General features: G+C 36.3%; 1 protein-coding gene and 1 long non-coding RNA gene across 9 annotated transcripts; one reads left to right on the top strand and one right to left on the bottom strand.

The window, feature by feature from the left end:
- Nucleotides 1-1,233: 1,233 nt before the first annotated feature.
- On the bottom strand, nucleotides 1,234-26,551 carry LOC117394988 (anillin-like). 8 transcript variants are annotated; one of them, XM_059012997.1, is made up of 24 exons: nucleotides 26,456-26,551; nucleotides 22,671-22,818; nucleotides 21,956-22,243; nucleotides 20,772-21,121; nucleotides 19,935-20,235; nucleotides 19,619-19,815; nucleotides 19,195-19,305; nucleotides 18,793-18,910; nucleotides 17,871-17,930; nucleotides 17,210-17,448; nucleotides 16,398-16,543; nucleotides 15,975-16,116; nucleotides 15,476-15,611; nucleotides 15,005-15,187; nucleotides 14,770-14,896; nucleotides 14,525-14,573; nucleotides 14,134-14,187; nucleotides 12,682-12,717; nucleotides 12,213-12,234; nucleotides 11,697-11,809; nucleotides 6,914-7,000; nucleotides 6,608-6,715; nucleotides 6,335-6,507; nucleotides 1,234-3,193 (listed from the first exon to the last, which is right to left on the bottom strand). In XM_059012997.1, the coding sequence occupies exons 2-24, from the start codon at nucleotides 22,768-22,770 to the stop codon at nucleotides 3,079-3,081; spliced, it is 3,255 nt and encodes a 1,084-aa protein (XP_058868980.1). In that variant the 5' UTR covers nucleotides 22,771-22,818; nucleotides 26,456-26,551; the 3' UTR covers nucleotides 1,234-3,078. The 8 variants fall into 8 exon arrangements, with proteins under 8 accessions (XP_058868980.1, XP_058868984.1, XP_058868983.1 ...); XM_059013001.1 differs by lacking the exon at nucleotides 26,456-26,551 and adding an exon at nucleotides 26,279-26,442 and having other exon boundaries at nucleotides 19,935-20,085; nucleotides 20,961-21,121; XM_059013000.1 differs by lacking the exon at nucleotides 26,456-26,551 and adding an exon at nucleotides 26,279-26,442 and having other exon boundaries at nucleotides 20,961-21,121.
- Nucleotides 26,536-27,985, top strand: LOC131720773 (uncharacterized). Its single transcript, XR_009319675.1, has 2 exons — nucleotides 26,536-26,630; nucleotides 26,845-27,985. It is a non-coding gene; the product is annotated as an uncharacterized LOC131720773 (long non-coding RNA).

A 27,985-nucleotide genomic window follows, 5' to 3' on the forward strand; every position in this document is an offset into this window, starting at 1 on the left:
TTTTTGCTTCATCCTAATCATTATTTCCATCAATAGCAATGTCTTCCTGCAGTAATCAAGTACAGGGTCTGTACCAGTGCATAATTTACCAAGCAGTTTGTTTTGGTAGCAGCTACACTATTTTTTTCAGCAATACTGTGATCAGGGAACATCATTTTAAACAAAAGTTCAGCATGTTCACTAGCAGACAGAGGAAGGTTGTGCTCAATTAGAAAAGTAGAGAAAAGAAGCTTTGCTTTTGTAACACTGTCCATAGAATTATCTGCAGAGCTTGAGATATTTAGCAGACTGTACATTTAGCACTAAATGGCTCGGATTTCATCTGTGTAATGCATGGGTATTACTTTGGCCAGTTTTCTTGAAATTTATAGCAGGAATGGACTCTCTTGCTTTTTTGGAGGGGGTAATTACCCAGCTGTTTCCTCATTATCATCACCTGCAGTGCTAGTGGCAGTTAAATGAATCTTTTGTTTTAGGCAGTGTGGTTGCTTTAAATGATTCTTGATTAAAAATGTTAATTTTCTCTTTTCTATCTATCTATCTATCTATACAGGGGTGTGCCATTCATATCGCCGACGCCCGGGCCAACAAGTTTTGCCGTTTTACATTGCCCGTCGGACAAGTACTTTTTATTTATTTATTTTCCCTATGTTCGTTCTGTTGCTACTAAAAACACTTTGGGTATATTTCTAGAGAGCCACACAGGTTTCTGAAAACAGAATCGTGGAAGTCCAGCACCTACTGTACACACAAACATTTTAAAAATTGTTAACGTCCCACCCCTATCACTTCTGATTGACTAGCTGTGGAACAAGCTGAGGTAAAGTACCTTGCTCAAGGGTACAACAGCAGTGTCCCCCACTGGGGATTGAACCCACAACCCTCTGGTCAAGAGTCCAGAGCCCTAACCACTACTCCACACTGCTGCCCATGATTGAATTAAAAAAATTAAAGCATGATACTCCACACTGCTGCCCATTATTGATTTTAAAAAATTAAAGCTGAATGACTTAATGAATTCGCTTTTAAAATACATGTTTTACACATTGAGCTGGGAGTTTTGTGTCTATGAAAGAAGGTATAAGAGATTTGATATGTAAAATATTGGTGGTTTCTTACCACAAATACGAATTGAGAATGTGGGGAAATGTAAAAATGTAAAAATGTAAACCTTCACCTATTACCTGAACAAGTAAACACTCCCCACCCCCAAACCAACCACACACAAGGGAGTAGTTTTAAAACAGGGATTTATTGGAGTCTTTGTTTTTCCAAGGAAGAAATCCAAAACAAGATGATTTAAAATAAAAACACTTCATGTAGAATCTCAGATTAAAAGAAAATGATTAAACCCAAGAAAATGCCGAATTTCAGAACATTCAAGCCAAAAATACAGATGACAATACAAACTTTATACTTGATGGAATAATAAATGAACCACTAAAGGACTTGTTTCAGTTGGCATTGCAGTAAGTAAAATATGTTCTTAACAAGGCTGTTATCAGAACAGCATGATTTTATTTCACCAAACTTTCTTGTGTAACTTAAGAAATTGTATTAAAAAAAGAAAATATTTCAATATGTTTTTAAATTATAAAAAAGAATTTATATAAACAAATTGACAGAAGTTAAAAATAAGTTTAAATATTTTTGCTACTGTTAAAATGGAGTCGCAGATTAGCTAGAGCAGTTTATTTAGCGCAAAACTAAGTATATAATTATTTAAACTGCATCATATAATAAATATCTAGCAGCAAAAGTTTTGTAATGCTTTAAGTTAAAATTTCAGCTTAGTATTTCCTGTTAAATTCAGACATCAGTATTTATGTATATAGTGTGATGTCCGTCATGCCACTGCTAACTCCCAACAAACAACATACATGAAACCACATACACACACAAAACACAATGGGTGCGTTAAGTAACAGAGCGGCTCGGAGCGATAATTTTTCCACTCACTCAGATCAACAATGAAAATCTGCTCTGCAACGCTCTGAGCTGCTCAGAGAGAGCGGAACTGAGCATGCCGTTAAGTGGGTTCTTTCACTGAGCTGCTCCAAGTGGCTCACTTGCTTAACGCACCCAATATGGTGTAGCAAAGACTGTCCTGTACATTTTTAAAAGATGACCTCAAACAAGCTTACAAACCTATGTACTTAATCCATATTTACCAACAAATATTTCAGGTTGATGTACAGACTATACAAACACAACATCTTGGTATGTTTCAGCATACCTAATACTACTTTACAGTACCACAATAAGTATGGCTGAGAGCAAGAGTTCAGAGCTTATAATGAAAAAGCATACTCTTAAGTTCAGAAACTTTCAGTGAATATTTTAAACTATGCTGCAGCGTGTAAACCTTTCTAACACTGTCGATTTAAGTGACATGTGCAATATAAATTTCCAACAGTCTCAAACTAGGGATGCAAGTCGGATATGATAAGTTCAGTTTTTTTCCAGCAGTTTTTGACTGGTAAAAACAAAATGAGTTTAAAACCGAAAAAAACCAAACTGGATTTGTACAGCCAAGGGAACAGAACATACCATTATTGCACAGTTTTTTTGTTTGTTTTTTTTAAACTGTGACAAAAGCTCAATACTGTGTTATTTTATCACTCATATCAATGTATTCTACAATTAGACAATGTAAAGAATAGACATTAAAAAAATATATATATTATTTTCCTGGTGCGCCCATTGTCGCCACGGTTAGTTTTAAGTGTCAAATCACATCTGAGCAGTACTGCAGCTCATGTGAATACGTATTACTATGGGCAAGGCCCTTCAAATCAATATGCCAATAGAATACTGCAACAAAGTAATCAGACAAACTAAACTTATTTTCAGGACATTGATCCCATCATAAAAACAGCAAAACCTTTGGGAAAAATCTAGGAGGGACAAACTGGAATATTAATTACTGTAATATCAGATTACTCGTTTATAAGGTTTCACTGTGATTAAAATACAAGTTTGGTAATTAAATAGCTCATGAGATTTAGCATTTGATTTTTAGAATACAACATGTTCTTTCAATGGTATTTATATGAAATAAAAACATCTGCTTATTCTTCAAAGAGGCCTATGACAGGTACCAGGCTGCCACATGTGCAGGTCAATTAAAACTTGATTCAGTTTCTGCATCCATAGGTTACGTTCTTCCTTGGTGTCTGCAGACAGCCAGTTTCTACAAAGGAAACAAATCTAGATTTAACAAAAATGTGGGGGGGGAAAAAAAAAAGTATGCCTTTCACATTTTACCATAGTATTCGTTGTAGAATACTACTGGTTGCATGAGTATAATAAAACAAACAATATATATTACACATACATACATATAAAAATTACACACGCACATGCATACATAGGTAACGCTTTAGTTTAGGGATCCGATACAAGTGATTATTAACAACTATAAAACAGGAATATAAATAATAAGAGTATTATTGCACACTTTTGTCATTGTTTTTTGGGCTCTTGGTTATAATCGCTTATAACAGATCAAGTCTTTTGAGGTCTGTTTGTCTTTCTATGCCGGTCTGTCTTTCTATGTCTGTCTCACCAATTGTATGGGGCTGCTTTGTTTTTGCAATACAGTTATTATACACTTTTGCCATTACTTTGTTTTTGCTATTGTTTATAAAACGGATCCCTAAACTATTATATATATATATATATATATATATATATATATATATATATATATATATATATATATATATATATATATATACAGACGTGCTCAAATTTGTTGGTACCCTTACAGTTCATTGAAATAATGCTTCATTCCTCCTGAAAATTAAAAGCTATTTTATCATGTATACTTGCATGCCTTTGGTATGTCATAGAATAAAGCAAAGAAGCTGCGAAAAGAGATGAATTATTGCTTATTCTACAAAGATATTCTAAAATGGCCTGGACACATTTGTTGGTACCCCTTAGAAACGATAATAAATAATTTGATTATAGTGATATTTCAAGCTAATTAGTTTCTTTAATTAGTATCACACATGTCTCCAATCTTGTAATCAGTCATTCAGCCTATTTAAATGGAGAAAAGTAGTCACTGTGCTGTTTGGTATCATTGTGTGCACCACACTGAACATGGACCAGAGAAAGCAAAGGAGAGTTGTCTGAGGAGATCAGAAAGAAAATAATAGACAAGCATGGTAAAGGTAAAGGCTACAAGACCATCTCCAAGCAGCTTGATGTTCCTGTGACAACAGTTGCAAATATTATTAAGAAGTTTAAGGTCCATGGAACTGTAGCCAACCTCCCTGGGCACGGCCGCAAGAGGAAAATCGACCCCAGATTGAACAGAAGGATAGTGCGAATGGTAGAAAAAGAACCAGGGATAACTGCCAAAGAGATACAAGCTGAACTCCAAGGTGAAGGTACGTCAGTTTCTGATTGCACCATCCATCGCTTTTTGAGCGAAAGTGGGCTCCATGGAAGAAGACCCAGGAGGACTCCACTTTTGAAAGAAAAACATAAAAAAGCCAGACTGGAATTTGCTCAAATGCATATTGACAAGCCACAATCCTTCTGGGAGAATGTCCTTTGGATGATTGAGTCAAAACTGGAGCTTTTTGGCAAGTCACATCAGCTCTATGTTCACAGACGAAAAAATGAAGCTTTCAAAGAAAAGAACACCATACCTACAGTGAAACATGGAGGAGGCTCGGTTATGTTTTGGGGCTGCTTTGCTGCGCCTGGCACAGGGTGCCTTGAATCTGTGCAGGGCACAATGAAATCTCAAGACTATCAAGGCATTCTGGAGCGAAACGTACTGCCCAGTGTCAGAAAGCTCTGTCTCAGTCGCAGGTCATGGGTCCTCCAACAGGATAATGACCCAAAACACACAGCTAAAAGCACCCAAGAATGGATAAGAACAAAACATTGGACTATTCTGAAGTGGCCTTCTATGAGTCCTGATCTGAATCCTATCGAACATCTATGGAAAGAGCTGAAACTTGCAGTCTGGAGAAGGCACCCATCAAACCTGAGACAGCTGGAGCAGTTTGCTCAGGAAGAGTGGGCCAAACTACATGTTAACAGGTGCAGAAGTCTCATGGAGAGCTACAAAAAACGTTTGATTGCAGTGATTGCCTCTAAAGGTTGTGCAACAAAATATTAGGTTAGCGGTCCCATCATTTTTGTCCATGCCATTTTCATTTGTTTTATTATTTACAATATTATGTTGAATAAAAAATCAAAAGCAAAGTCTGATTTCTATTAAATATGGAATAAACAATGGTGGATGCCAAATACTTTTGTCAGTTTCAAGTTATTTCAGAGAAAATTGTGCATTCTTCGTTTTTTGTGGAGGGGTACCAACAAATTTGAGCAGTCTGTATATATATATATATAGATATATAGATAGATAAACATATATATATATATATATATATATATATATATATATATATATAGAGAGAGAGAGAGAGAGAGAGAGAGAGAGAGAGAGAGAGAGAGAGAGAGAGAGAGAGAGAGAGAGAGAGAGAGAGAGAGAGAGAGAGATGAGAGAGAGGAGAGAGAGAGAGAGAGAGAGAGAGAGAGAGAGAGAGAGAGAGAGAGAGAGAGAGAGAGAGAGAGAGAGAGAGAGACACACACACACACACACACGGATGAAGGCTATATTTGGATCCCGAGCCATTCGAATAAAAGGCATAATACTGCAGTAATGACGTCAAAATGGCAGATTCATCTAGAAGATTATACTTAACCTTTAATCCCTGTGCACCTCGACCACTTTTAAAAAAAACCACTCGTTTTAAATCACGACAACACCCACAATTCATGTTTTTTAGGCATAACAAATCTGTCTCTGAAGATTTACAATCATCCTCCACCAACGGCAGCACCAACCAAGCGAACGAGACAAATAATCTTCGACTGACAGTGACAAAATTAAATAAAAAGCATACCCCATTGAAACACCTTTTCCTTAAATAAGGAATACAAGTTCATTATCTACCCCTGTTCTTGAATTATCAAAAATAATATTCAAGATTGTTTAATATTTAACTTAATTTACTTTATTATTCATTAAATTAACTTGCAATTTGAACCTTAACAGCTGTTTATTGTCTTTTTTTTATCACAGATAATATCCATGTATTATTAAAATAATAAGATGGGCTTCAGTGAGTTAAAAGGATAATAATTCCAACTCGGGTTTCTGTGACAGTTTAGAAACTATTTGACCTAACGGTCTCGTAGTTTATGATGTCACATAAACCCTAGATTATTATTATTATTTTCATGCAACTCACTGAAGCATCTCTATATATACACACACACACAAATAAATCTCTTGAAAACTTACTTGGTAACCCACATTGTGTTCATACACTGGCTAACCAGTGTTTCTCTGTCACCTTCACGCTGAGGTCTGACCGTGATTAATTCAAATGTATTGGGGCGAGCACAGAATTCCCTGTTTGCTGGATCAATCTTGCTGCTTGTACAATTAGAAAGGTTTATCCGACCAATTGGGTTCTGCAACGAAAGACAAGTTTTTATTAACTCGTAAATAAAACAGCGTGATGTGTAGACCACCATCTGGCACAAAACAATTACTGTGAATTCCAATACAAACCTTGCACTTTTCATCATCAGGGTAGGTCCAGTACGAGATGCAATATTCTGAGAGTACACACCATCGTCTATGCCAAGCTCCAAATCCACTTACATCTTCAAACATTGTCTGCAGGTACAAGACAGTGGTCTTGAATTGCATTTTTAATGGTGTACAGTAAATACAAAAGACCGCTCTGGTTGTGAAGGTTAAACTAGGATACTGTATCTTTAATGAAAAGCAGTACTATCTTAATTCATAATCTGAGAACCCTCAAAACATTCTAGATGAGTGGAATATAACCATTTGTGCAAGCAGATGACTTACCAAAAACCCTCGTTCTTCAATTGACGATCCAACCTGACATTCAAGTTTCAGATAAATATGACCGGCCAGAGGAGACAAAAACGGAACCTGCAAATCATAAGATTATGTAGTTAGTTTAATAAATTCATACGACCCACATCAGGATTTATTTATTGTCAATGTCCGTCAGCTTCAACTGTCAATAGGCCATGGGCTTTTCTTTCTTTCTTTTTTTTTTTTTTTATGTTGGGTTTACATCAATACCATTTCTAAAAAAAAGAATTACTCCAGAGTTGCTCATACCACCATGAAAACAAACACACAACAGATGGTTTAAACAGATATGGTGGATGCATGGCTGGGCTCCTATTGTTCAGAGGAAAAAAAGGAACTGCACAGCTCCAAAACCTTAATGAAGGAGAAGAAAAAAAGATAAATAAAAATAAAAACAAACAGTGAACATGGAGAATAACATTTCTCCACATTCATGAAATTGACACCCAGTAAAAACTATTCACTAAATTAATACATAAAATACAAATACAGTAGAAGCCCATTACTTCGAACCCCTTTGATCTTTGCTATACCCATGCCTCACAAGGTCGAACAACAAGGCTGGTGATCACAAATTGCGGACGTGCACCGGCTATGTACGGCTTGATTTTAAGAGTTCATTAACCCTGTGTTGATTCAGAGCCTACATTAAAAACACAGGAAAACTCACAATGTTTACAGACAGTTTCAATGATTTCTTTACCATTTAAAGGGGCAACATCAGCAACGGGATGCATAATGGAAAGGAACAAAGGCTGATGAAACAATAAGAGCTTGTGCAATTTAACGGGAACAGACACCGCCTCGCACAGGGCGCGTGTTTATCAGAAAAAACCTATGTGTTCCACCTGTAGTTAGGCGTTCCGTGACACATACCTAAAGTTATAGCATAACACTTAAAAATTAAATGCTTTGATTATGGTTTGTATATAGGTCAAAACAGCTTATTAAGTAGAAACAAAGGTTTTATCATCCCTCTGAGGTCACAGCTGCACGCTGAGTTATGAAAAGCCAGTTACTCCCTACAAGGCCTGGGCAATACACAGGAAAGAGTTTCAAAATCCTTACAACTTACTATAGCTGAAAACTGAATTATTGAACGGTTAGAAAAGGGTGAACATGCTTGGTGTGGGGAAAGTCAACAATTACCGATATAAAAGCTGCAAAGCAAAAACTTGAGTAAATTCTGGTACCAAACACTGCGAAAAACTCTGCTACTCTGCCAAGACGATGCGAGAGAAAAAGCTTAGTAAATTTGGTTCAAGCAAGAAAGGGAAAAGGGAACCAGTACTTAAAGAAAGCATGGTTTTCCATAGTCGACTACATCCAGAGGACAAGTTTTAAAGCTAGTGATGGATGGCTGTAGAGATTAAAAAAAAGACACAGCAGGTGTCAGCTTCGCTCAGGGGAAAAACTCAGCGCCTATACGTTTTACATTTTATGAAGAGACGTGACAATGTATTATCGCTGATTTAATTTCAAACGGCCTAAACTCTGTTCGTTGTTCTGTTTTGAGTAGGGATGCACTGAATCCAAGTTTGAGATTCGGCTGAATACCGAATCTACAAAAACTGTCAAGAAAAACTGAAAGAAACTGTTGAATGAAACACAGACTGGCAGCTACTAGCAAGGGACGCGACAATCTATTGTTTTACGCCTTTTTTAGTTCATAGTATTTTTATTACCGAATGGAAATACAGAGCCTTGCAAAAGTATTCAGACCCCAGACCAATTCTCTCATATTACTGAATTACAAATGGTACATTTGCTCCAGGTTGTTCAGGTTGGTTGGACGACACTTGTGGACCGCAATTTTCAAATAGTGCCACAGATTCTCAATGGGATTGAGATCAGGACTTTGACTGGGCCACTGTAGGACATTCACCTTTTTGTTCTTGAGCCACTCCAATGTTGCTTTGCCTTGTGCTTGGGATCATTGTCCTGCTGAAAGGTCAATTTCCTCCCAAGCTTCAGTTTTTTAGCGGACTGAAGCAGGTTCTCTTGCAGTATTTCCCTGTATTTTGCTCCATCCATTCTTCCTTCAATTTTAACAAGATGCCCAGTCCCTGCTGATGAGAAGCATCCCCACAGCATGATGCTGCCACCACCATACTTCACTGTAGGGATGGTGTGTCTTGAGGTATGGGCAGTGTTAGGTTTGCGCCACACATAGCGCTTTGAGTTTTGGCCAAAAAGCTCTATCTTGGTCTCATCTGACCATAAAACCTTTTCCCACATCGCAGCTGGGTCACTCTCATGCTTTCTGGCAAACTCCAGACGTACTTTCAGATGGTACTTTTTGAGTAACGTCTTCTTTCTTGCCACCCTCCCATACAGGCCAGTGTTATGCAGAGCTCTTGATATGGTTGACTGGTGCACCATTACTCCACTCCCAGCCACTGAACTCTGTAGCTCCTTCAAAGTGATTGTTGGCCTCTCTGTGGCTTCTCTGACAAGTCTCCTTCTTGTTTGAGCGCTGAGTTTTGAGGGACGGCCTTTTCTTGGCAGTGCCTGGGTGGTGTGATGCAGCTTCCACTTCCTGATTATTGATCCAACTGTGCTCACTGGGATTTCCAAACACTTGGATATTATTTTGTACCCTTTCCCTAATCTATGCATTACTTTATCTCTAACTTCTGTAGAATGCTCTTTGGTCTTCATTTTCCTTCAGGATTCACAGTCTGACCAATGATCCTTCAACAGTGGGGTTTTTATCCAGAAAATGTGACAGCAACTTTAATGGTTCACAGGTGAAGGCCAATGGTAAGGTAATTGTGTCCTTGTTAGGGCAATTTCTTTCATCGCTGTAAACTGGGAGCTTCCACAGCACAGGGGTTGAATACTTATGCAAGCAAGATATTTCAGTTTTTTATTTTTCTTAAAAATATTTCCCAACATAAAACCAATGTCACCTTACTATAATTGATTTTGAGTTTCAGTGTTTTATAATAAAATATCAAAACAGAACGAAATTTCAATGTACCATTTGTAATTCAGTAATATGAGAGAATTGGTCAGGGGTCTGAATACTTTTGGAAGGCACTGTATATCCCTGAATAAGATTTCAGTTTGAAACTTACACAATTTACCGCTAGCCACCTCCCCCCACAATAGAAACGTCAAAACACTGATTACTTAAGAAGAGCTGCATCTTTGCCATAACCCACTATTTTCTTAAATGACGTTTCAACCTGTGTCACCTGATCTGAGAGTAGGGTTGCCAACAGGCTCCAGAATCCCGGGACACTAAGGCAGGTCAGGTTTTGTAACTCACCTCTTAAATGAAATGTATTTAGTAAAGTGAGTGTGAATTGTGCGAACTGTCGCTAAATTAATTGAATTTTGGTTCTTTATACAATCATTACTTGTTTGAATCATTCTTATTTACTGTACTTATTTTGTATAGAATGCTGCAATACCGCTGTCAGATGTTATATATAGTGTAACACTAAAGGTGAATCTACACTGGAAGCAAGCGATGCTGGCAAATTTTGTATCTACATCAAAAGCGAATATTTTAGCAGAAACTGTCACGTGACCCTGTCCTTATACTTCTTGCTGTTCTCCCACCCAATCCCACACAAGACACAGGCAGCCCATTCACAGCACCACTCACACAGCACATAGACTACAGAACAAGCAAGCGAAGCCAACACACACCAAGAGAGCGAAGTCACCACACACCCAGGAGAGGTCCCACCGACAGGGGGAAGAGGTAAAACACACACAATCACGCTCGCAGTAATACAACAAAATACACCCCCGGCACCCACAAAACCCACAAAACAGTACACAAACAACTATTTACATAGTTTCCCCTGTTCATCCACCCTCTCCCTCAGTCCATACTGCATCAAAGCTGTTGCAGGTGGGGCTTATCCTGGAACTGGGGTTGGGGAGGGATTGAGACTGACCCTGGGGCTGTGCCAGGAAATAGGGCTGAAGCTGATCCTGGATGTGGTTTTGCGAGTGGGCTGGGAACTGACTTTGCTTCCGATTGGTCAGTTTCGTGACTGGCTGGGGAAAAATGGAACAAATTTCTATTCCTCTGGAGTCGCTCGCTTCACCCAGACTGTCTGCACACATCGCCCACAGTTGGTGTAGACACACTCGCACATTCCAGTCACTTATCAAGTACAAAAGTTAGTATGAAAACGTTTCTACAAAAGAAAAAAACCCATTACTGCACCTCAGAACTGAGCCCACGGTACAAATGCATTCAAACTCCTGTAATTGCCTTTTTTGTTCTTTATACTTTGCAAAACGTATTCTTTGGTAGCAGATTCGACATATCGTTATTTTATAAAATAATGAACACACTGGTTACATCTGCCAGCAGAGCGATCACATGACCTTAACACTGCCCCATTGTCAGAGCTCTCACTTTACATCCCACCTACAGGCAGGCAATCGGTTAGCTCCGATTTGTGAATTTCTGCTTTGATTGACAGTCCACCAATACTGCCTTGCTACACTTCATTTTTCTACAGTTACAGCTGCTGCCGGCACCTGCTTTTCACTATTAACAGAAAAAAATACATAGAATGTCATTGCTCCCACGGCCCACATGGGACCAGTTTGGGAACCCCTGCGTGAGTACAATATAATAATTGTCCATGTGTTGCTGTCTTTTTGTAAACTTGCCTTCATCCGAACGTTCATTCAGACAAACTATTTCTAGGTCACCAAGCTGTTCGGATGACCAGGCTTCTACTGTACATAAAATATGTTGATTTTTTTAACCATTTACCTTATCCAGTGTAAATTTATTTTTCCCAGCAGAGGACAGAGTTAGTTTGTGGGATCCAACCAAGACAAAATGACTGGTACGAACTGCATTGGGGCCTCCAGGACTGGCCAGAACTGCAAATAAAGAATTTCTGTTTTCAAAAGATTAAAAATGTCATGGATCCCTAATTAATAAAAAGTGCTTTCCCCTCCCAAATAAAAAGTTTCACAGTGAAAAAGTAAATCACGAGGTTACCCAGCAGATGTAACAGCTGCAATGTTTTATTTAAAAAAACAAACGAAAATAAAACCCCAGATATAGTAGTATGTTTTGAAAAGAGACTAGGCAACTGTTATAAAACGGTTGATCACTATGGGGTGTTACAGCTTTAATTTATTATATAAAAGTGGACATACCAACAGAATTCATAACCGAACATAATTGTTTGAAAAGCAAAAGGTATTAAAAAAGAACCCATCTCGAAGGTCACACATGCTAAAAATCAAGAGTATAACTCATGTGGACATTGTTTCTTACCTGGTGTTTGAATGTTGCTCTTCTGTAAACATAAAAAATTATATAAACAACTGTTCAATGCAAAAGTATCATGCATTTTAGCCTCCACTAAACAGAACTGTTGATCTTTGCTACAAAAAATGCATAGGGCTAATAGAAGTTGCACAAAATAGGCTTTTCTCAGGTTTTCTAGAGCCAATCACACATTGTACTAGCAAGGCATCTTGTTACAGCACTTAATATGCTATCACTAAACAGAAACTGACCATCAGAATTTTATAAGTGGTTCATATATTTTATAACTCATCTGTATTATTCCTTTCTGCACCAAATTAAAGAAGTAAAACTGAAAATAAACACAACTAGCTTGCCTGTGAAAGCCACCTGATGAACACTCCCCTTCCTCCCCTTCTGCACAACAATTTTGGTACCAGGCATACCACTAGCAAGAGCATATAATACCATATTTTGGACAGACAGAGTTACTTACAGTGATTGAAGTAAGTAGTCGCTTAGGTGTAATTGCCTATATATATATATAAAAAAAAAAAAAGTAAGTCAAACCCGATATCTACAATCTAAAACATGGTCTTTATAGACAAGCAATTTAACATTAAAAGATGTATTCACCAAGGTTATTCAGAAACAAGTGCCCTTTCAAACAAGTCTGAATGTACTGTATACCAAACTGCAGTGTGTGTGTGTGTGTATATATATATATATATATATATATATATATATATATATATATTACATTTCATTAATTCCAACATCCCTTTTAAATTATAACAGGAGCTGAGGGTGGTAATTAATAAAACAAAAATGTGCAATTATTTTATAATCCTGGGAGTAAAATTGAAATGACAATCATTTATGTAAAATATATTAAAACATTTGTATTAACCTTGGTAAAATTAAAAAAGGCTACTTAACCTGTAAAAATCCTACTACTGCACACCATGACGTTGTTTCCCATTTACCATCCATTAGCTTAACTTACAAGCGGTTACAGAAATGTGTCTTTATTAAGTTGTATTAGTTCTAAAATGTTCAATTTGAAAATAAGTGGTTTTAATTAAATATTACTATGGTTTTAAAGAAAATCTCCAAACCAATGGTGAATCTATGGAATATCATACAAAGTATCAGAATAAAAGCTACGTACAAAAAAACACATTGCATGGGAAAGACTAAAAACTTTACCACGCTCCACAGAGGCTAAACAAAGACATTTTTTTATTTTTGCAGTGGTAAAATCAATATATTGTATTGGTAATGTATTGTCAAACTTATTTATACCTGGTTTCTTTGTAACTTTATAACAGAAACCATTAATAGCCCTTACTTACAAGTATAGTACTGTATATCTCTACCAGATCCACACACTTGGGATTTAATAGCATACATAAATTAACTCTTCATTAGAAACTAGGTAAGGCACATCTACACTCATTTAGACAAAAGCCTTTAATTTGTTATTATTAATCTAATTAACATTTTTTTTTTTTTTTTTTTTTAATTTAGTAGGTCGCCAATTGTTTTTTTATTATTTTCTCCCCAATTTGGAATAGCCAATTATTTTTAGGCTCAGCTCACTGCTACCACCTCTGCGCTGACTGGGGAGGGCGAAGCCTTCAGCCGACCGCTTCTTTTACACACTGCAGGCCCACCATGCAGCCACCTCAGAGCTACAGCGTCGGAGGACAACGCAGCTCTGGGCAGCTTAGAGGCAAGCCCGCAGGCGCCCGGCCAGACTACAGCGGTTGCTGGTGCATGGTGAGCCAAGGACACCCTGGCCGACCGATCACGGTCGGCAGTGACATTGCCTGGATTCGAACCTGCAATCTCCAGGCTATAGCGCGCATCCTGCACTCCATGTGGAGCACCTTTACTGGATGCGCCACTCTGGAGCCCCTTAATCTTTCAGTTTTAAAGATACTACCTTTGATTTGTTGCCTTTTTTCCTCTTGTCAGCAGATATGTCCTGCCTTTGCACCTGCAGTAACAAAAAAGTCACAGCAATTAATCCCTACTGGACATCTCTGAACCCACCTATTAATTTGAGGAAACCTGAGGGCCAAATGTGTTTTCTCTTTAGGACACACACAAAAAAATGCACGTAAATTTTGTTTTGTAATCCTGAACTCTATAGTATTTAAAAAAAAAAATGGCATTTTACAGAACAAATGATCAAACACTTCTAATGTAGCAGTACGATAAACAGGCTTACTAAATAAAATATAGACCGATACCTTAGAGATGTGAGACATTAAATGAGGATCTAAACCATCCAAGAACAAAAGGGATGGATCTGTCCATGATACAATACTTACCAAACTGTAAACTTCCATATCTATTTCAAAGTCACTTGACACATCTGGTCTAGAGATTGGAAAAAATATGGAAACATGGTTACAAAAATATTTAATTCATATGGCATTGTTTAAAACTGGATCTTATTTTGTTTCCAAAAAAATGACATGTCATCTATTAAAGGGTGATGCCAATTTCAGGAATGTTATTTGGCAAGTACAGTACAATATATTAGAGAAAGTAATAATTATTTAAGGTCACTTACAATGTAAACTTGGTCGGGAATGAGATGGCATCGCCACACAATGCATTATGGGTATTGGCTAATGGTGTTGCAACTGTATTTTCAGCTCCAGCTCTGATCATTATGAAGAAATAATAGTTTGCTGCATCTGTACAAAATTATAAAAACATAGTTTCATATTCCAACTAACCATAACAAAATCATTGCAATCAACTTTGGTTTTTAATCTTAAAGCATCAATATTAACTTTTTTTACCTGGCTTATTTGCAGCAGAGCAAACAAAATCGGCTCTCAGAGGCAGGCGTATCTCTGACAGTGCTACTGACCCTTTGGAAGCTGAGCTGTCTTGTGCTTTAACTGTGCTTGAGGCCTTTTGGCCAGAAGGTCCCTCATTCTTAAGTTTATTCAACTCTGCAAGCAAAGCCACTCTTCTCTCAGCTAAAAAAAAAAAAAAAATTATAATAAACTTAAATTATTCTGAGGTATCAGTGTGTGAATTAAGTTTAGGAAACCATTACTAGTAGAGGGGTTATATACTTTGTGTATACTTCCACCATTATATACACAGATTTGAGATTTATATATTTAAACTTTTGAATTTACTGCATACGAACATAACATCTGCATACAGTTCATGTTCATATTTTTATGTCATTGTTCATACACATACAAGTGATTAAAAAAAAAAAAAAAAAATCTAACAAAATGCTATTGCACTGCACATACTGGCAACAAGAAGCAACCTCTCTGCTTCAGCCTCAACTTGGGACCCCTTCCCGTGGTCCACATCTGTGCAACAGTTTAGAGCCTGGCTGGCCTGATGAATCACAGTCTGTTGCATATTTATGTCATTATTCAGAATCTAAAATGAAAAAAAGACAATATTTAAAATAAATTGTTTGTTGTTAATCATATAGGCTAGAACCTAATTTTGTGTGTGTGAGTGTATATATATATATATATATATATATATATATATATATATATATATATATAGTCCTAAAATAAAATGTACAGAAAGAAAATAGTACAAGATGCACTTTTTGTAAACCTTTATTCAATTATACATTTTCTATACATTATTAAATTGCTAATTGTTTAATTACCACCAACAGATTTTCCAACTGTTACCGACATCACTATATCTCAGTACTTAAAATTAGCAAACCATTAAAACACAGACCAATTCTCTATTAAAAAAAAAAATATATATAATTTTTTTTACCTTCATTTTTTGTTTGATATTCGCTTGGCCAGTATTTCTGTTCTCTTCTAGTTTTTGGGAAACATCCTCCTGGCGAACAATCACTTGTTTAACTTGTGGACGTTCAGTTTCTTTAAATCTTAGTGATCTATAAGCATCAATACTAAAAAAAAAACACAACATGGACTATGAAATCTGCATAGAGGTAATTTTCAGTTTCTATATATACACATAGAAGAATGTTAACTACTAAATAGTTAATAATTCTGCATCAATCCCTACGGATGAAGTACACCCATCCTTAGGCCCAAGTAATTGGTTCTGTTAATTAAGCTTGTTTCAAGATTTCTCTAGAGTAATTCAGTAGTTATTTACTTAAATATGAATATGTAATTAAAAACTATTCCTCCCAAGTGGGGTCAAATTCTTAGATGTAGTGTTTACCTGTACAAAAGGTTATGCTCATCTCCAGCCGATTCAATACGGTCAGCAGACTCTGCATGGGGCACTTGATCCCTCTGGAATCGAATGGGTCTATTTTTATCATGTGGTTCACCAAGCTCAAGAGCTGTACTGGTTTGAACCGAAATCTATAGAGAAAAATGATTACATTTAAATAAAATTGCGTGTCTTGGTATTTGTCATTTCAGTTCTTGGTTAAAATCTTTATAAAAACATTCAAATGTAGATAGGTTACTATAGTGTGCACCACAAATAAAATAAAGTTTAACTTTGTTTATGAAATATTTAAGTGAATATCCGTATTTACATTTGTTCATCACATCAACCTACAGCTACTGCCAAAAGTTTTCCAATCACCTATAATTTTAGGATTGCTACAATAACAAACAAAAAACAAACAAAAAAAAAGCGGAGAACTATATGAACATAGTTTAGATATTTTATTTATCATCGTGTAATCAAAGAAACTACAACATGATATCGGAAAAGTCAACCGAAAGCCGTAATAGCAATAGAATATTACATGTTAGATTTCGAAATGTCACATATTTCAATTTGTCAGTTTTTCGTTAAGTATATGAAACTACAAAGCAGTAAGTAATTCAATATGTTAATGTAACATTATTCAGCATTCAACTTTATGAAGCAAAATTAGTTCATTCTATAGGGTGATGCAAAACTTTTGGCCATTGCTGTACATAATAATATACACTCAATATTGTGTGAGTGCATCAACAAAGTATTTTGAATATATAAAATCCAAAACATACAACAACCTGGTCAAACATCCTTACCTCTGGACTTGTCACTACTGCATTAACAGTCTCAGCTAAGGGTGTGGGAAGTGACATTGAGGGAATATTTAGTTCGTCATTATCCTCTTCTTCAAACAACCGTGTTTCTCTTTTTGGGCTCTTCTTACTTTGTTCTTGCTCCTCCTCCAGAACACCATCAAACAGATCATCAATGACCCCTGAACTGTTGATCTCTTCATCCACATTCAACTCAATTTCACGCACCACTTCATCTTTACCTAAGAAATATTATTATTTGTTTATTTAGCAGACACCTTTATCCAAGGCGACTTACAGAGACTAGGGTGTGTGAACTATGCATCAGCTGCAGAGTCACTTACAACTACGTCTCACCCGAAAGACGGAGCACAAGGAGGTGAAGTGACTTGCTCAGGGTCACACAATGAGTTAGTGGTTGAGGTGGGATTTCAACAGGGGACCTCTTGGTTACAAGCCCTTTTCTTTAACCACTAGACCACACAGCCTATGAAATATTTTATTTGGTTAGTCCTGCAGTCTTAGATATGCAACTGATTTCCAGGGTAAATTTAGTCATGTGACAGGCTACACATCTTAACCAATTGTGATCCATGTCTTATACATGCTTTGTATCATCTTGTTTAAAATGATAAAAAGCCAGTCTTCACAACCGGGTACATACAGTTATTAGCATCTTGCTTTCCATCTGTTCTTGATAGAAGTTCTGTAGATTTAATTTCTTCTGTTGAGAAAGTCACTTTTATCAAAGGGCTGGATTTTATAGGACAGGCTGGCAGCTTTGTTTCATTAGGGATGCTTGTAATACCTAACAATTAAGAATCTGTTAAACTGCAAGTTTCAGCAAAAAAAAAAAAAAAGTAAACACTACGTTATATAACACACCAAAGTTACCCTATAGCGTGTTGACCAGGAGAAAGAATTATAATTATATGCGAGAACAGAAGAAAAAAAAAAAAAAGTGCCATGCTGCAGGAGGGATCAAGATCTGGATATACACTACCATGCTTTAGAGAAATTCTCTCGCCTGCTGAATGCTCTCAAGTAAACAATTGAGAAATGTACCATACAAATAATTTACAGCAAGACTAGGGGTGGGAGAGTCTTTTTTTTTTCTATTCAGGAATACCAATATATTTAGTGAGAAAGTAGTCTGAATGAAGTTATCTGGCAACAAACTCCCCATCACCAATTGTACAGCTTTCAGATGTCTTGCTCATTAAAATATTTATCATATTTTTCAACTATTATCTATTCAACGGTATTTAGTAAGTATGGGGTCTGAGGGAGGAAAAATGGGCAATACAATCTCCACCCCTAATCTTGCTGTAAATCATTTGTTGTTTCCAAACTTTTGAACACTACTATATTTCCCCAGGTGATGTGTGAATAAAAATATAAATCTGAGTAATGTATAAACACTGAATGGTGTTCCGTAACACCAGCATGACACCACGATGCAGATAAGCAGTTCTTTAGTTAGCAACTCTATATACAGATATATAGGTTACAATCATCTTTAGTTAACTGAATGTCATTAAAAAAACAACAACAAAATAAATTGTCAAATGATACAGAAATAATACCTGAAGAACTTGATCCTGAAGATTTTAAATATGAACCCTCAGATTCATCGCCTTTTGCAGGAAAAGATTTTATCGGTTGGGGCTCAGAAGATTGAACCTCTTGTGTTTCAGAAGCATTCTAAAATAATGAATGTTTAAAAAATTAATAAAATAAGAAGTGTAGCAAGCAACTTGGTTACTTCAGAACTTATTTATTAAGTTATTTCCCAATAATGATCCATTACTCCATAAATTGGTTTTCAGCAGATGAGAAGGGACAAAGGGAAGGAGAAGTTTGCACGTTTGTCAGAAAACCAACCGGTTTTCCATTCAAACATGATTCAACATAAAGGTTGATAAAAAAACAAATTAAAAAAAAGCCTCAACCAAGAAAATTCTTCTATTGGGTAATAAATGGCTCACCTTTTTAGTTTGCAGCGGCTTTGTATCCGAGCTTTCATCTTTCTTGTCGCAAGCCGACATGTTCCCCTTCTGGAAACGATTACGAATTGACGCAAGTTCGATTTCACGCTCCTAACAATAAAAAGAAAGTATTATGCAGTAATTAGTGTTGAAAACAAAGCAGTATCTATAACCTTTCAAAAACATTGTAGAATTACAAATTAGATTTTTGTACTGTAGAAAGGCATGTAAATGATTTTGAAATAACTTGTGTTAATAAAATAAAAGGTGATGCGTTTTATTAAATGGTTTCATGAAATGTTACAACACAAACGGTGAATGATCAATTTTTCTGATTTTTTTTTGTTTTAAAGTCCATCAAAAATCAATTGGATAGAAGTAGCATGAATCCATGCACAATATGAAATGTTTTGCCAGATCATACCTGTCTCTTCTGTTGAGTTAGATCAGCTGTAGTAGTTGTTAATTGCTTTGCTTTTAATAACCGTTCTTGCACGGTCTTTGTATTTGGTGTGACAGTGGTTGTTCTTTGTCCCAAGGTACTTGAAGGAGGATTCTGGTTTGTGCGCTCCTGGCAACGTTCTCCAAAACGTTCAAGGAAAGATTTAATGCCAGTTCCACCTACAGCAAAAGGTTAGTTAAAATAGATCTATTTAGTGCCCAATATGTATTTGCTAATTTTGCTAATGTGCATGCACAACGTTCTGCTTGAACTTACAAAAAGCGTGAAATATACAGACCTGGTATAGATGATGGATCCTTCTCCTGTTGCTGAACATGGGTTTCTTTGGTTAACTCTTCTCTTGTCTGGAGGAGTGTTGAAGCTGCTTTGGTTGCCTGCAGTGCCTTTACTTCAGTATTTTTAGGACTGGGAGATAATACTCTTCCTGACTGAAATGGAGAGTGTGCTTTGGGTGCCTCGTTTTTCTGAGGGCTGTGTGCAGTATTTTGCCCTGACTGTGACTGTAGTTTTGGTATTTCGGTTTTCTTAGGACTTGGTGAAAAAACTTGGGTTGACTTAACTGGCAAATGCACTGAACCCTGCAACAGATCAGATATTTACTATAAAATCTAATGTTGTAAAAAAGGTTAACATTTTTATGAGTTGACAATAATGTTTAATGGAGTAAGAAACAGCTACATAAACTAAACTATTAACAGAAATATGTTTTTAAAAATGACTATTGAATGTCAATTTTGTGTTTGGTTCAAAATCTATGTAAATACATTCTAGCACAGCAATGAAGGTATTTGAGACCACAAACAATACTGATAATTCATGTGAATTTGATTAATAAACATTTGAAAGTAAAACATTTACTTGAATAGTCTGTACAGCAGCTATATTAAAATTAACACTACATTTACGAGGAAAATAATTACCGATACTTGAAGCTCAATTTTATATGCAGGCAAACAAGGAATTAAAAATAAAAGCTAATCAATTTCCTAGAAAAACATTCTGAATGGACAAAATGCAGCTATTTACATTGTCACCATCAGTGAAGAATTTGCTTAACAGAACACAAAAATACTGTGCAAAGCAGTCAGAATTATTAACGTCATTGTTTACCCACCTGTTGAGCAGAAAGGACTGGCTTATTCACTGATGCTTCAGTAGTCTTTTGAAAACAGGATATAGTGTGTGGCTTTACATTACTGCTGCTAGCACAAGCAGATGCTCCATTTGTAGTGGATTGTTTTGATAAACAAGTGGTGCCAGGCTGTTCTTGTGCATTGTTTTTTTTTCCAGATGGATGACTTACATCATCTTCCCACGAGCCAATTGTGGCAGCAAGGTTTGCTAATCTGCCTTTTCTTCCCACTGGAGTCTCAGATGATGCAGCAATGGCTGTCTGCCTAGGAGGTGACGGTACTTTCTTTTGAGACCGCACAGGTGAAAGGTGTGCGCTTTCCAAAGTAGGATCTATAAAATAAAATAAGCATGTATCTTTGGCCAGTATCGGTTCAGTATTGAATTTTTGAAAATGTCAGTATCTGATCCTTTTTAATTATTAAAAAAAAAATGTAGCAAATTAAAATTGACTTTGTAATGTGTATGGTTCACCTCTAACAGAAACCAATAAATACACTTTTTCTTTGATGGCATAATCAAAGAAAGTGAATGAATAATTGATCACATATAGTCCTATATTATATGGATATTCACAAAAATAAGGACCTTTCACATTTAAAGTTAAGCTGTAAAACCAGGGTAAAAAGTTTCAGTAAATAAATTAAACTTCCTAGTTATAATGTCATGCTGTCCAGATTTTACTCCTCAAAATACTATACTTCCTTTATTTAACTGAACCTGTAGAAAATGTTAATATGCAACTGTGGTAGTGTTCTGGTCTACTTGCCTCAGGCGACCGAGGAGAACACACAAGAGACTGAGGTAGGGAGACTGACGTTGTTACGCCGACACAGGCGCACAGGATTTAATAAATAAACACAAACAAAAAGTAAATAATGTCATGTGACGCCACCAGCAACGGTAGCGCACAGAGGATGGTACAAGACTGTAAAAACACAATACAGCAATCTATAAATCAAAGGTGCCGTGAAAACAGCAGGCCTTGCAGCAGCCCCGATCCTAGGGATCGCCATGTTTTTATAATGACGCTCTGCTGAGACGCGCCCACCTGCATGCTGGAACAGCTGATTGCTTTCTGTCACAGTAGCTTGTGTGCATGTGTGTCTTTCAGGAGTGTTAAAAAGGTAAACACTGACAAGTACTTAAATTGCTGTAAAAACATACCATCATTATCCAAGTATCGTCTCTGTTCTGCCAGTTTCTGCAAGCGGGATTTCACTGAAGTACTTCCAGGACTTGTACATTTTACACCGTTATCTCCCATCTTTTCAATTGCTGCAGCAGACTTAGTTATTGTTGAAACACTGCTTACAAGAGCTTCTGGTGGCTTACTAGCCGTTTCAGATGGTTCAGGCAGAGAATCGGGTAGCCTGTTCTCTACACCAAAGGCAGGAACTTCTTTGTTGTCTGAACATCTTTTTTTTGATGGAGATGGTTTGGTGGAAGGTTGGACTAGAGGGGAAAAAAGCAGATGCATTAAATTCCAGAAAAAAATGCTTCCACATGACAGAAGCAGACATTCTTGGAATTTCTCCTGCCCTCTCCAAGTGTAAAATTGAATACTGTAGCAGGCACTAAAGTGATACACCCTAATCTTTTGATGTTACTAAACAGTAAGTAGGTGTGTATCATAATGGTTGAGTTATGTTGCTCCTATATTGCATTTTCATGACTTAATTCTGAAGAGATCACATTATATGGTAACCTTTCCACTCTGGAGGGTGCTTTCTTGGAATCGGTTAGTAAAAGTTGGATTCAGTGTTGAAAGTTCTCTGCATCAATTTGGTTCTATATTAAAGGCCTACAGTATTGTGTTATATACATTATACAAAAAAATATTGTAGCCAGGAACATTAAAGTGTAATGAAGAATAACATACCTTCCTCTGCAGGCTGCAGTGGTTGTTTATTTGTTTCTGCAAGAGGTTCCCTGGTTCTTTTTGCAACTGGTCTTGCAGCTGCCGTGGGCCTATCTGCCATTTTTTTCTGAAGATTTTCTCTGCGGGCTTGAGTTCTTTTTAGAAGTTTCTAGAATAGCAAAAAAAAAAAAAAAAATACAATAAAAAGTGTATCTTGCGTCTCGTTTTTTGGTATTAAACTATTCATTTATGCGGTTTAGATCATATGACTTATTTTGGAAGAATAATGAAAGACTTTTTTTTTTTTTTTTTAAATACATGTGTTCAGTGTCTCGGGTCATCACAATGTTGTACAGGGTTCATTATTATGTATAAAACATGCTTTCAAATATTACAACTATACAGGGGTATGCAAGTTTTACGATTCAAATCCTGTATTTTTTTGTACGTTACTCTGTGTGCAGTAAACATCTGAATAGTTTTCCAAATTAATATGTAGGACTACAGCACTGACAGTGTTCCACCTTGATCAATTTATAGAAACTAAAATGGAACTTTTTGGCCTAAATGCAAAGCGTTATGTTTGGCGCAAACCTAACAGCGCATCACCCAAAGAACACCATCCCTACTGTGAAGCATGGAGGTGGCAGCATCATGTTATGGGGATGTTTCTCATCGGCAGGGACTGGGGCACTTGTCAGGATAGAAGGGAAAATGAATGGAGCAAAGTACAGAAAAGTCCTTGAGGAAAACCTGCTGCCCTCTGCAGGAAAGCTGAAACTGGATCGGAAGTTCACCTTTCAGCATGACAAGGACCCAATGCACACAGCCAAAGCTACACTGGAGTGGCTAAGGAACAAAAAGGTAAATGTCCTTGAGTGGCCCAGTCAGAGCCCCGACCTAAATCCAATCGAAAATTTGTGGCATGACTTGAAGATTGCTGTCCATCAACGCTCCCCAAGGAACTTGACAAAGCTTGAACAGTTATGTAAAGAAGAATGGTCAAATATTGCCAAATCTAGGTGTGCAAAGTTGGTAGAGACCTATCCCAACAGACTCACAGCTGTAATTTCTGCCAAAGGTGCTTCCACGTATTAACTCAGGGGGGTGGAAACTTATCCAATTATGAACTTTCAGTTTTGTATTTTTAATATATAATTTTTTTCAATAAAAACTTTTTTTCCCTCAACAGTGTGGAGTATGGTGTGTAGCTAAGTGGAAAAAAAAATCTCATTTAAATGCATGAAACTCTGAGGCAGACAACAAAATGTGAAAAAAGTTCAAGGGGGTGTAGACTTTCTATAGGCACTGTATTTATACTTATGAGTTCTCCGAAATATTGAAAAAATCCGGTTATACGTATTCACAGGGATGTAAGGGTTAAATGTCAGTAGCCATCTACAGCATTCTGTTTATGAATCTGCTAAAATGTACTTTGTAGTAATGGGATGACCAATTCAAACGGTTAAAGTAATGTAATGGGATGATTGTTTAATGATTGCTCATTATGTGGCTTACTGTGGAGGCTACAGACATTGTGTGGCTAGAGGACTAAATTACAGGTTAAAAAACAAGTTGTGAAAAGCGCAGGGCCCTAGTCATAATAGTGTATAATCTTACACTATAAACATGTCCAAAATCATTGCCACAAACTGTATACTGCAGACTCCTTAAAATGTGTATCTTCTCTAGATGTGAGATTAAAGAACCATTGACTTCCTATTAATCATATACAATCCGGCATGTTATAGTAGCTACCGTTAAGCCATAGGAGAACATGCACCAAGTCAACATTTAACCTTAAATTCAAACAGGTTCCTCCTTTTTTCAGTTGGTCAACAGTCATCCATTCATTCCATTAATACATTTTAGATTCTTGCATATGAACTGAAAAAGCTTTCTTTAGAAATAGGCTTACCCTCCCTCCCCCTCCCCCTCATCTGACTAGTTTTTGTTCCCCAACGACAGAAAAATGCACAGTTCAAGTACAATTATGAAATACTGTACAGTTTGTCCAAGACACAAAAGTGAGTTACTGCAATTTGAATAAAGCTATTCTTTCATTGAGTATTAAAGTAGCCTACTTTGCAAAGAAAAGTGAAGTGCAAGGTTGATACACAATATAATATACAATTTACAATTGTGTAAATTTGAAAGAGGGTGTTTATAGTTGCAGTACAGCTAAATTCCCCCTTCCCCAAAAAATGTTTTGGTTTAAAATGGGTTAATAAGGCAAACTTGCATTTAAGGTATAGTAGTTCATACAGTAGTACAGTAGTACTGTATTACATGTTATATTTTGTTGTGTAATAAAAATAATCAGTGTTACTTTCAGTGACTTGTGTAGATTTTCTTATATACTTTCAGTTCAACTGTATAATCTGTGCATAATAACATGGCAGACATGTTATTTACTCACTGTACAATATACTGTATATAAAGCTTGTATTTTTAATGAAGCTGCACATTAAAAACCTAAATGAGTGGTTAGTGGCAAGTAAAGGCAGCACTACTGTAGCATTTGAATGATTTAATGCAGTAGTAATCAAAGCATGACGAAACACATCCCGCCATTTACAGATGGCTTAGGATTTAGCAGAAGTAGACATTTCAGTTAGCAGCTGGATATCAAAAATGTAATAATCACACATGACTTAAAACTCAAATTCTATTGGCTGTAACAGCAACTGACACAGAACTTCAAAGCAGTGTCATCAAAAACTTCCACCTTGGCCTTGTGTGATAAAACCAATATGCTATATATCACAATACTAAGTGATCCACTAAAGAATCATATGTGATCCAAGGACACATTAGTTAATTGATGAAAGATGAAGAAATAAATGAACATACAAACTCTAAACGTGATTTTGATACTTTTATAAAGGAAGGGTGATCTACTTAGACAAATAAAATAGCAATTAACAGAGAAGTGCATTTAATAAACATGTTATGTAAATGTTTGCTTACCATCACAGTCAATAAAAAGTCTTTCTATTTTAATTTTGAATGCATTTGAAATGCCGCATTTATTTTCACTGACTATTCAATTGTAGTGATACTATGCATCAGGTTTTATGTAAATGATAAAACTCTTACCTTGTACAGTTTAAACCTTCACACATTCTATACATCTGCAAGGTATTACAGTCATTTGGTATATTAGCAAACGACTTTGCCTTGCTTCCCAGACATGATGCACGACCACCGAGCTGTTTTCATGTCACTATACCAGGACCATTGGGTGCGGTCAGACCACAAAAATGCAAAAGTCGATTTATGTCGTCATACAATTTTAAACTCGCTGTCTTTCAACAAATGTACAGTTCTGTAATCTTCTTGTTGGAATTGCAATTTGTTAATTTTACAGATCGTATCCGATATTAAGTAATGCAGCGAATAACATTTTGTGTAGTTACATTACCTTTTTTCTTTTTGATTTTGCTCTTTTTGGTACACAGCAGTTTTCCTTATATAAGGTTATTTTACACTTGCAATGTTATAATATTTAACACATAATTACTATTACGGTTCTATACGACGCGAAGAGCAGAATTAATATAAATGAACCAGAAATGTAGAACGGAAAACCGCCCAGTATAAATAATGCATTAAAAAAAAAACCTCACCTCTGTGAAGGGATCCATGTTCCCTGTGTTTGCTATTGTCACAGCGCTTTGCTATATGTAATCCGTTTATGTATAATTAGGAAAAAAAAACACTACTGGTTTATATTCTTCCGTCTCTGGTCCAAGCAAACAACTGTTCAAATTTAAATTTCAGCGCCCCTCTCGTTGCGCACTTACCTACGTCGTCGTGTGATACGTCTCTGACGCGCATCCAGGGCATGGGCAGTTGCCGTAACCAAATCATACAGAATGATTATTTAGAGATGCTATAACGTCATTTTGATGCGCTTTTAGAGACGCCATCTTATCTAGGGTATCAGTACTGTGTTTCAAAGCCAGTTCATAGATGCAGGTATGTATAGTGTTCTCGTTTTTCTATTTATTTTTTGCATGTTATTTGTCTTCTAAAGGTTATCAGTGTGTTATGCGGAAAGTAGGAAATAATGGCTTTGCGGCGACAATTAATTTTACGCATCAGGTCTATGAAAACTAATTAGACTAGTTTCTAAGAAATCAATCTGTTATATTAATTATACACTTCTGTTCTCTTTGCATTTAAATTATAGGGTTTATATTATCCGACATGCCTGTCTAGTATTGTGCTGCTATAAATTGTTCAGAACTCCGCAATGAAGACACATTGAAGAAGCGGATCCCCTTTCACGGGTAACAAGAAAGCACGTGAATATGGGGTGCCTATTTTAAACAAACTAACTAAAAAGTAAATATTTTATCAGGTGTGTTTTTTTGTTCCGGATTTAATTTAAATGTAGTTTTTTTTTTGGTTTGTTTTGGTTTGTTTTACTACATTTAAATAATAATACTAATTAATAATAATAATCCCCCAGATTTAGCTCATACATACATTTTTAACAAAAACATTCATACATTTTTTGAAATTTGTACTTCCAGATACAATTTAAATCAGATTTAACGGGGTTGGTCAGATGGACAGGGATCATTTGCATGTTGGCTTCAGATTTAGCTTGCAAAATAAATATTTATTTTGACAAAACCCAGATATATTTTTTCACATTTAATTGCTAACCTCAGAGATTTATTTTGGATTTATCTGTCAGCAAAATGTTGCCTGGCCAAGTGTAAAAATGTGATTTAAGTTTAATGTATTTTTTCACAGGTTTATTTGTTAGATTCACAGATTTAACATGTCAGCTAAATGTTGACTCGCCCAGTGTAAAAGAAAAACGACAAGAAAGTGATTTGTATAATTGTTCTATTAAAAAGCCCTGCCACTGTAAATAATATGTAGTGAAATGTTTTTTGTAAATAATATTTGTATATTAACTTAATAAGGAATGTGAATGCTGTTTGTTTTGACTGCGCTTGGCAGAGATGGGGTTAAAACCCGTCCCTGCCAAACACGTGTGTAATGTGACCAGAGTTAATTGTTTGATTGCTGATTAGCTGTGGCCACATACTATAAAAACATTCAGAGGCTGTACCTCTGGGCAATTGATATTTTGTGCATTCATTGATCCTTCTACAATACAAAGGTCACCAGTGCCTGAGGAAGAAAAGCAAGCCCATGCTATCACACTACCTCAACCATGTTTAACACTTGGCATGATGAACTCTTCCTCCAAACATATTGTTGCTTTCTTGGTGAAAAAAAAATATATATTTTGGGTTTGTCGGATCACTTTATATTTTGCAGTTTAAAAATAAAATCAATTTTCAAATACAGTA

This window comes from Acipenser ruthenus, chromosome 3 (genome assembly GCF_902713425.1).
Source record: "Acipenser ruthenus chromosome 3, fAciRut3.2 maternal haplotype, whole genome shotgun sequence".
NCBI classification, from domain to species: Eukaryota; Metazoa; Chordata; class Actinopteri; order Acipenseriformes; family Acipenseridae; genus Acipenser; species Acipenser ruthenus.

Coding starts and splice junctions, on each gene's coding strand:
- LOC117394988 (XM_059012994.1), bottom strand. Junction 18,911..19,194: donor AGCCGCTGCAAACTAAAAAG/GTGAGCCATTTA, acceptor TCATTATTTTAG/AATGCTTCTGAAACACAAGA. Junction 7,001..11,696: donor ATAAATTTACACTGGATAAG/GTAAATGGTTAA, acceptor TATGATTTGCAG/GTTCCGTTTTTGTCTCCTCT.